This window comes from Nannobrachium achirus (assembly GCF_963921795.1).
Source record: "Nannobrachium achirus genome assembly, chromosome: 15".
Classification (NCBI taxonomy): Eukaryota; Metazoa; Chordata; class Actinopteri; order Myctophiformes; family Myctophidae; genus Nannobrachium; species Nannobrachium achirus.
This window is the reverse complement of record NC_137822.1, coordinates 34,980,094-34,990,324: the sequence shown is the minus strand read 5'-3', so window position 1 is coordinate 34,990,324 and position 10,231 is coordinate 34,980,094. Positions and strand designations below refer to the sequence as shown.

At 38.4% G+C, this 10,231-nt stretch overlaps 1 protein-coding gene across 2 annotated transcripts; it reads left to right on the top strand.

Moving 5' to 3' along the window:
- The first annotated feature begins 1,403 nt into the window (after positions 1-1,403).
- On the top strand, positions 1,404-6,625 carry LOC308298880 (uncharacterized protein). Of its 2 annotated transcripts, none has more exons than XM_080742572.1 (2): positions 1,404-1,526; positions 4,624-6,625. In XM_080742572.1, exon 2 carries the CDS (start codon positions 4,632-4,634, stop codon positions 5,109-5,111), a length of 480 nt encoding a protein of 159 aa, XP_080598698.1. In that variant the 5' UTR covers positions 1,404-1,526; positions 4,624-4,631; the 3' UTR covers positions 5,112-6,625. The 2 variants fall into 2 exon arrangements, with proteins under 2 accessions (XP_080598698.1, XP_080598699.1); XM_080742573.1 differs by lacking the exon at positions 1,404-1,526 and adding an exon at positions 4,128-4,510.
- The last annotated feature ends 3,606 nt before the right edge of the window (positions 6,626-10,231 follow it).

Here is a 10,231-nt window from a genome sequence, read left to right as displayed (position 1 = left end):
CCGGGCCGAAATATTTCTAAACACAACAAAAATTCAGGCAATGGAGATGAGCTTTTATTCTGAAACGTCGAAGCTCCTGTGTTGAAGGATTACTCCTATGACATCACTTTCCTGCGCCATCACTTTAGCCAAAGGACCATTTGAATTCTGTCATGTTTTGAGCGGCTACAATTGGAAAATGAAATCGCAAATGTGATTTGCATTTGCTTTTACAATCTGTCATAGAATGAGCACACATGGAGATTAAATGTAAATGCTATTGAATTATACATTCATTTGTGTCTCAAAAGATGCATCTATTAGCTTAAAAATAAAAAGCATTACCCTTATTTAAATTACATTTTCAAAGTAGCTTTTTCATTTTAATATTGTTCATTATTTAGCATGGCCTTTATTGAAAATGTTAAATCAAATGACCTTTTATTAAATGGAAATGCTATTGCATTATACATTAATTTTTGTCTCAAAAAATGCTTTCATTGTCTGAAGATTAAAAAGCATTTCTCTATTTTATTTTCATTTTCAAAATTGCATTTTCATTTTAATATTGTCAACAAGTTAGCGGTCATTTAAAAAAAAAAATTATCTTTTATTTATAATTTTAATTTTGTCATAGAATGAGCACCTGTATATGGAAAATGTAAACGCCATTGCATTTTACATTCATTTTTGTCTCCAAAAATGCGTGCATTTCCTGAAGATTCAAAAGCAATTCTGTTATTTCAATTTAATTTTCGCATTTGCCATTTCATTTTAATTATGTCAGGTTTATGCTTCCATATGCGGGTGACATCACTGTTGCTGGAAGTTATGTGGGAACACGCCTACTGAGTGGCAAAACACTAATTTCTGCCATTGACAGCCCATACATCCAAACAGAAAAGTCCTATCTGATTGTATTAAACAAAGTTAACTCACCAACATTGTGGCTGTACTGAAAGCTTGAATTATCCTCTTTCTATCTGCAACATTTTTGTTTCATAAAAATCCACCATAGGCAAGTTATGAGCTACTTTCTGTCAAGACATTCTGTGCAGGTTTTTATTTTTCTAAGTGTCAGAGTTTGGAAGCACTCGTTTTCTACAACACAACATCCTGCTGCCTCCTGTATTATGTGCAAATTAGGTGCCCAGGGCCATTGAGTGATTTGCAACTAGCACTTCCAAACTCTAATGCTCCATGCTGCTCAATGTTTTGCCACTCAGTCTAGATTAGGGTGGCGGGTCCCAGTGGACGTGCATACCCTCTATTCATTAGAAAGGAACGGCTCCCTACTGCGACCCCATCGTTCATTTTAAAGAGCCGTTCAAAAGACTCGATTCGTTCGCGAACGTCCCACCTCCAGCAGCAGCAGATGATGCCCAGGGAACCAGGCGGACTGTTGCTCATTTGAAACAGAGATTCTTTTTACAACAACAACGTCCTTATAACAAAAAGCATCGGGTTTTCTTTGTGGCATCGCACGGTGGGCCAAAAGGATATAATCTAAAAAAATCAAGGCGTCGGAATCCGGTGGGATTTTAAAGGTGAGGTGAGCCCTATGTTGCATTTTAATTCCTTTTGTTAGTTCCATTCCCGCCCGATTTGTTAGATTAATACCCGGAGCGCAGCAACACGGCCGTTCTTCTGTTGCTGCACGTTACAATATCTATTGGGAAGTGGTGGTACTAAAATGTATTACTTGAGTAAAAAGTAGGTTTACCTGTACACACAATATCTGTAGCCTACATTGCAGTAGGCTATTTCTACTGCAATGCCAATGTAGAAATACTCTGTAGAAGTCCTAAATTCGAAATTGACAAGTGGAGAGTACAAAAGTGCGGGAATCAAAATCAAAATTTACTTAGGCTACCAAAAGTAGAAATACTCATTATGCAGAATATCCTGTTTGCATATCTTTTGCAGAAAAAATAGCAGATCTAGAAGCTAGTAGATGGTCTATTTTCAAATGGCCGAAATGTATAGTAAGAATAGTAGAAAAGTAAGTAAGGCTGAAGACAAGTGGTTATTGTATGTTTTGTAATGATCAAAATCTGCAAATTAACAAGTAACTAAAGTTTTTAAATAATTGTAGTGGAGTAAAAGTAGAATATTTGACTCTGACTCATGTAGTGGAGTAGAAGTAAAAGCACTGGGAATTGTAAACAGGCTACTCAAGTAAAGTACACATCTACTTAGTTTAGCCTACACCACTGCACTTGTAGAACAGGGCATGTTCTTTTTCTTATAATGTATCATGGTTCATTGGTTGGTGCTTTGTAGTTTTGTATACTTGAAAGAAAACGACTTGTGCTTATGTTATAACACATGGTTTGTGTTTGTGCTTTGCAATTGTGTATTGATAAAAAGAAAATACCTGTACTTGAAAGTTGAACAGACCTATAAACATAAGTAGTTGTGGATGCATATTGTCCATTAATCTGAACAGAACTAGGGCTGTCACGATTAATACATAATCGTCTATTCGCGATTATTTTTCATATTCGCGAATATTTTTCATATTCGCGATTATCGTCAATTATCCAATTTAATTAAAAAAGTAGTGAGTTTTGACAATAAAACCATTCTTAAACAAGTTAAACCTCACGTCAACACTTGCATTCTTGAATGCGCCTCCCCCTTGTTGCCACGGGGACCCGTGGCGTGAACGCTCAATGCTGGTCCTCCTCAGTCAGTCAACACAACAGCAGCACGGCACGCACTGTCACACAGCACAGGCAGGCTGGCTGGCTAACTAAAAATGCTTAAACAGTTTGTTTTTTCCAGACGGTCGGAACAGACACATGTACCATACACATCCCGGGACTATATATTCTTTTTGATACGATACAGAAAAAGGCGTTCACTTTCGTTTCAACACAGAGGACTGGAGTCAGTGCCTTTACTGCAGCTTAGCTTAGCATAGCTCTGGTCCATAGCGTTAGTGGAGTTCTCCCTCCACTAACGCTATGGACCAGAGCTAAGCTTAGCACTGCTGCTCTGCTGTGGAGAGAGAGGATGATGATGATGATTACACACAGACGGCGACTAACTATAGATGTTGGATCGTGGTCGTGATAAACATTAGGCCTATTAGGCTACTGTCGCTATTTTCAGCTGTCGGCTATTTTTGCAGTTGTCTGCTATTTTCACAACGCAGCGCGACGCGTTGTGAGCTTGTAGATCGGCTATTTTCTCAACCCACCGCGACGCGTTGTGAGCTTGTTGATCGGCTATTTTCACAACGCAACGCGACGCGTTGTGACCTTGTAGATCGGCTATTTTCACAACGCACCGCGAGCTTGTAGATCGGCTATTTTCACAACGCACCGCGGCGCGTTGTGAGCCTACAGATCGGCTATTTATTTTCAAATAGCTACGGTATAAAATAGGGCTAAAGTTAGCAAGTAAATGTACTTAATAGTTACTTTACACCACTGAACTGATGTTTAAAAAGCAATGAAATTGCTCATTAAGGTACAGTGTGAGTATGAGCTCAAAGCCTATTATAGTGGCATAAAATGAAGGGGGGAAAAAAGACGATATATTCGTCAATCGGCGATTATTTGTATGACAATTAATCGTCTGGAGAAAATCCTAATCGTGACAGCCCTAAACAGAACCAGTACTAATACAAACCAGTTTTTTACCTGCAACACTCTTCTACAGCAGTGGTTCTCAACCTGTGGGTTGGGACCCCCAGGGGGGCCCCCAAATTATTTTGGGGGGTAGGGCCCCAGATGATTAACTTAATGTGCAACATTGTTTTCATTCATTCTCAACAGCAAACAAACCAACATAAAGTTTAAGTGTATAGTGGGTATCTGCACATTTCTTTTTAACTTTTTAATACCTCTAAAATGAAAAATTGAACACTGGCCAAATTGTCAAATATTAGAGGCAGAAATTGTGAAAATATACTAAATGTTATGCCTCAACTCTTAGTGCTCATAGGGTGCCACTCCCAAGTAAAATTATTATTATTTTGGGGGTCGCGGCCTGAAAAGGCTGAGAACCAGTGCTCTACAGCAGTGGTTTTCAAACTTCTGTGAAGTAGATGAGATGGCCCAGTCCTTTTAGGCAGTGTTGATTTCGTCGACTAAAACTATGACAAAAAATGTTTGTCGACTGTGTTTTTTTCACTGACGAAAACTAAATAAAAACTAAGCTGTGATGACTAAAACTAAGACTAAATATATTGACAATTTCGTCAACAAAATAAAAACTAGACTAAAACGTTAGGGAGGGACTGGTGGAGAAGAGTCATTTTATGTTTGGTTGCTCTCAGGTTTTGCGTGCTGAAAATAGACGATCTACAAGCTCACAACGCGTCGCAGTTGTAACCTTATGATATTTAGTTGACTAAAATTAGACTAAAACTTTTCAGGTGAGTAAAATTATGACTAAAACTAAATGACATTTTATTCAAAAGACTATGACTAAAACTAAATCAAAATTTGCTGTCAAAAACAACACTGCTTTTAGGAGACTGGTGGAAAGCAGCTTGGAGTCTATTCATTCACGAGTGAACGTAAGCACAGCTTCTGAACAATCCGTTAGCCCAGTGGTTCTCAACCTTTTCGGGCCGCGACCCCAAAAATAATCATATTTTAACTAAACTAAAGGTGTCAATCTTTTTTACAGGTGAAAAAATGGCAGAGGTGTCAGAAGCTGGTTCTCCTAAGAAGAGAGGTCGCCCCAAAGGCTCCCCCAACAAAAGAACAGCGCTGAAGAAAGCAGCTCCTGATACCCCAAAAAGTCCAAGGGGCAGGCCGAAGGGGCCCCCCAAGCCAGAAGGGCCACCTGCTACGAGGGGTCGGCCGAAGGGCTCTCTCAACAAGAAGCCCAAGCCCGTGGGAAGGCCACGGAAGCACCCTTTGCCGCCCGCCGACGAGCTGAAGAAACCAAAGGTGTGGAAGCCGCTCGGAAGGCCGCGCAAACACCCCCGCGCCGACGTCCCAGAGGGCGCCGCCGGAACCCCGCGACGAGCCAGAGGCCGTCCCCTCAAGGCGGGTTCAAAGCGGGGCGCTCAGCCGAAAAAAGACACCTCCGACGGTGGGTCGGAGGTGGGTCGGAGGGGACGTTCTAAAAAAAGTGCAGTTGCAGAGGAGCCTGAGGGTGCATCCGAGTAGGAGATACACGAAGAGGTAGACGGGGATTGATGGATAAGGATTGATTGATATCAATATGAAATTACATTTTAGTGTTAGACAACACTTTCAGTTTTAAAAGTGTCAAGGTTATTTTGTTTTGATCTGATAACTAATCCATTGTGACAAGATGTCTCCACTCCAGGTCTGTACAAAGATGTTGACCAGGGAAATGATATCTCAATAAATGTCACAATGCCCAGCTACTGGGGCCAACAACACGAAAACATCTGATGTCCACTGTTATGCTTAATTGTCCAATCAGAATGTGACTAATGTATTCTGTAACTCCATATATCTGTGAAATCATTATGCTTTGTACTCAGAGAACCAACGATGGGTGTACTGTACTTGCTACAATTTGAACCCTGAACTATATTTTCAATACAACTTATCAAAAAACGCATATTCCCCGGTGTGGCGGTGTGGTCTCCCTTTATTGTGTCTTCAAATCAATATGGGATATTCATTGACTCTGACAAACTGTGGTTTTACTCTGTGGGTGGAAACGTCAACTAAAAACTGTGTCCCAATAACTGAACAATTGATCAGGAAGTAGGCCCACATGATGAAGGTGACAAGTTTTCAGTGTTTTTTTTTTTTACATGAGTGCATTATGCTATGTAATTCAATGTAAGCTTCTCATTTGAACACAATCATTGTTTAGTTAACATTGGTTTCTGGAGAGAAAAGAAAACCCCGTCCGAGGCGGAGGGACTGTAAGGAAGGCGGGGGATTCCTTTTATGTGTCTGTTTAGTGATTTATGTCTGATTTTACTTGTAACATACTTATCTACAGATAATGTTAGATAACACACGCTTCTCATTAATTGAAAAAGTAATCAATAGAATAATCACTAACAAGATAATTGATAGTTGATTTGGCTAGGTAACTGGTACCACACCGTGGGGCTGTTAATCTGGGTTCAATCAATAGAAAAACGTTTGCAGTAGTGAAATACATTTTAACTGGACATACAAAGGACAATGTACTTGGTTGCTTTTGAAAATACAGTATAGAATACTAGTTTGAAGAAGAAGAAAAAAAACTGTTTTTTACAGTTAGTGCCTCTGTTTTCCTGACTAACTTGTATTATTTCGACCTTTTAATGTGCTTTTGACGCTTTCATTGATGACGCTTTCATTGATAATGTCGTTGCTGTTTTTTACGTTGATGTTTAATCGTTTTAAGAAGCGAGAAACAAAACGAGCATGCTTTTTCTTTGTTGGCTTATTTCTTTAAGCCCCTGGTTTAATTGTAATAATAGTTTTCAGTATGTGGGGTTGATTGAGATTTGAACCTGGGGTGGGTTATGACTGTTAAAATGTCAAAAAACTGTTTTTGTCATCAGATATTCTTTTATGATTAGTTTTTATTTTCTCTCTCAAAGCCGTTTTACAGTTGATGATGTCTTTATGGTTGTTTTACCTTAAAGGAGTAGTTCACCCCCAAAATGATTTTTTTTTCTATTGATTAGTCACGCCATGGAGACTAGAGTTCAATAATATTTTTTGTTTTTTGTCGCATTCCTAAGACAAAAATTTGATTAGAGTAAATTTACCCCCATTCATTCCGGATGGTGACCCGTTTCGAAACGGGTCACCATCCGGAATGAATGGGGGTAAATGTATTGTTATCACATTTTTGTCTTAGGAATGTGACAAAAACCAAAAAATATTATTGAACTCTAGTCTCCATGGCATGACTAATCAATAGAAACAAAAATCATTTTGGGGGTGAACTACTCCTTTAATTGCCTAAGCTTTGAATGTGCTGCCATCATTCCTTGACTGACCAGTGCATATACTGCATTTTGTCTGTGTTGGGCAGAAACCTTGTCTCTATATTTCAACTTTTTATGTTTTATTTTGCTTCACTAGTACAACCAGCATAACTACATTGGAACACAGATTTTTTCCATTTCCTGAAAAGTTACGGTTTTGGACAAGGTTTCGACCCAACAGCGAAGATTAGTTTGTTTTATTATTATTATTAGTATTAAGTCATTGAGGAGTCCTTAAACTATGACAGTCATGCCTGAGATCCCAGAGATTTTCACCTCAAGATGTATGGTTTTATTTTTGACAGATTTCAACTTAAATCTTGACTCTTTGAATTCTGATGTCTAGATTATGAAGCTTTTATTTCTTAAACTTCTTATTTACTCTTTAGATCCTAATGCACTTCACTGAGAAATGTTTTTGCTGAGTATTGCCAAACAAGAGAATAGTATTGTATTCTGTGTCCAATTAATGAAACGATTGTATACTGTAAAAAGATACAGACGAGATTTGCTTTGATAGGCTACACTTTTAATCTGGTTTTGTGAAATCAAACCAAACCATTTCCAGTGAACATGTTTTTGTCTTGTGTGTTTTGAATGAGAAGTTCAATAACTTGTGACATACCGTCATGAAATAAAATGTCAATATTACTTTTATATCTTATTGTTTAAGATATATTTTATTGTGTGTGTGTGTGTGTGTGTGTGTGTGTGTGTGTGTGTGTGTGTGTGTGTGTGTGTGTGTGTGTGTGTGTGTGTGTGTGTGTGTGTGTGTGTGTGTGTGTGTGCGCTACATGTTCATTCTAATGATGTTCCTTCCATGTCTCCTTAACCCTTGCATTGTGTTAGTAACCTAGTGACACTCAGGGTTCCCACGGTCATGAAGTTCCTGGAAATATTTTGAAATTAGAAAAATATTTTTCCAGTACTGGAAAAGTATTGGAATTGATCAAGGGTCCTGGAAGTTCCTGGAAAAAATAGCTATGCATTGTCTTTGGTTATTGATTTTGCTAATACCTCTGAAATGACAAATTAAACATTGGCCAAATTGTCAAATATTAGAGGCAGAAATTGTGAAAATAGCCGATCTACATCATGCTCATAACGCCATCTGCTATTTTCACAATAGAACCGTGTTATACAAAATTCCTCAATTCTTAGTGCTCGTCAGGGTGCCGGGTCCCCAGTTAAAATATGATTATTTCGGTGGTCACAGCCTGAAAAGGTTGAGAACCTTTCAAGCGACTTGTTATTGAGCTGAATTATTGTTATATAGTCCTGGAAATTGGGTTAAATATTCTGGAAAAGTTTTGGAAATAAATTGGTAAAAATGTGTGGGAACCCTGGACACTACGTAGGTCAAATTTGACCTGTGATTTTATCTAAAAAATTCCAAAATCTTAAAAGTAAATTTCACATTTCTCTTCCCCACCTCATATTTGACTTGTTATGCATTCATATCCATGTAAAAAAACACTATAAACATATTATTTTGGGTTGGCGTTAGGGTTTCATCTTTCAATATAGCTCTTTTTCAATTATAAAAATGTTAAAAATCACATTTCCTATAATGAAGACAATGGATAATAATGTTATCTGGCTATAATATTAGAACACATTTCCAAAAAAAGAACTCTACATTATTCAGGATAGCATTATGTTGACCTGACAGTAATTTATTCGGGGGATTAACAACAGATCCCATTCTGTGGTAGGGCTGCATGATAGGGACCAAATTACATATCTCAATATTTATGCCAAATATTCTTATATCGATACGATATACGATATTACCATACACATTTCATATTCAACATTTTAAGTGTTTCAACAGTGAAAACTAAGCATTATTCAAAAAAACTGCATAATAAGTCAATATCACTTTTGATTTTAAGTGCTATTGGGTTCTCACACTTGTTATTTTGATATTCTAAGTGTAGCAAAAGGCAAGAGGCAACGATATGGGCAACGATATAGCTGATATGGGCAACGATGTGGACGATGTATTGCCCAGGGCGATATCGTTGCCTTCCACGATACTGATATATATCTCGATAACGATACGATAACGATATATTGTGCAGCCCTATTCTGTGGTGTATACAGCAGGGGTTCCCAAACTGTTTTGTCTCAGGGCACCCCATAAAAATATTGTTTTAATCCGAGGCACCCCAACATTATAATTTTCACTCCCAGCACCTTATATTTATAGCATATCGTCGTTGTCGGGTGGAAACCTTGTATGTCCAAAACCGTTCGTTTTGTATTTATCATCTATAAAATTTACTAAACTAGTGAAAACAGCAGATCTACAAGCATGCTTGTAGATCGGCTGTTTTCACTTGTTTTGTTCGACAGTCTTGTATGATGAAGCAGGGCTTTTCTTTACCAAAAGACGTACAGATTTGAAACTTGGAGATATGAGGTTTCTACCCGACAGACGATATTTTAGTGATTATGTTGTGAGGAAAACGTTGAGATAACAGCCATTGTGGTTAGAACTGACTGAAAATAACTTTGTACTTCAAGTTTAAAATGAGACTAAATATTTTTTCAAGTGTCCAAATAAATTCCAAATATTATCAAATTATCTCGCGGCACCCCTGGACTGCCGTCGCGGCACCCCAGGGTGCCCCGTCACCCACTTTGAAAACCCCTGGTATACAGAATGAACATCTCGTACCAAATAGAATACTGCTCTCATATTTAGAGCATGCTGCTCTGTACTGCCACCCACCCACCGTGTGTTATGGTGGAAAGAATCATAATTTCAATGACCCAGAGTTTTATTATGCATTATTTAGAGCAGTGTTTCTCAAACCTTTACGTTTCAAGGTCTCCCCTTAACTCGATGACAGTGTACAAATGGAACAAAATGGACCCGTTAGGGTCCATTTTGTTCACAGACTTGTATGGGTCAATTTAGACCCCCATAAAGGAACCCACAGAGTCCCTGGAATCCACTTTGAGAAACATTGATTTAGAGTTAGTACTTAGAGTTAAATCAAATCCTCTTTGATACACCCCAATTTATAATCTTCTGGGACCCCAATCTACACAGTAAAACCCTCAGTGTAAATTTAACTCCCAAAGTTATTGTACAAATGACCTAACAATCAATAGTTTGGCCGGGGACCCCCCCTGGATCGCCCCATGGATCTCTGGGTGTCCCCAGATGTTGAGAACCAATGCATTAATTAGCAAGCCATTTTTAAAACAACAGGAGATTTTAAATTAAAAGATTGGCTGCTTTGTTTCAAGTTTGGACACAAGCTGTTTCTCATAGCTACCGGTTGTTGCAGAAGGCTTAGCTGCTGT

Excerpts from the sequence above, each read along its gene's own strand:
- LOC308298880 (XM_080742572.1), top strand. The coding sequence starts at position 4,632 with ATGGCAGAGGTGTCAGAAGCTGGTTCTCCTAAGAAGAGAGGTCGCCCC.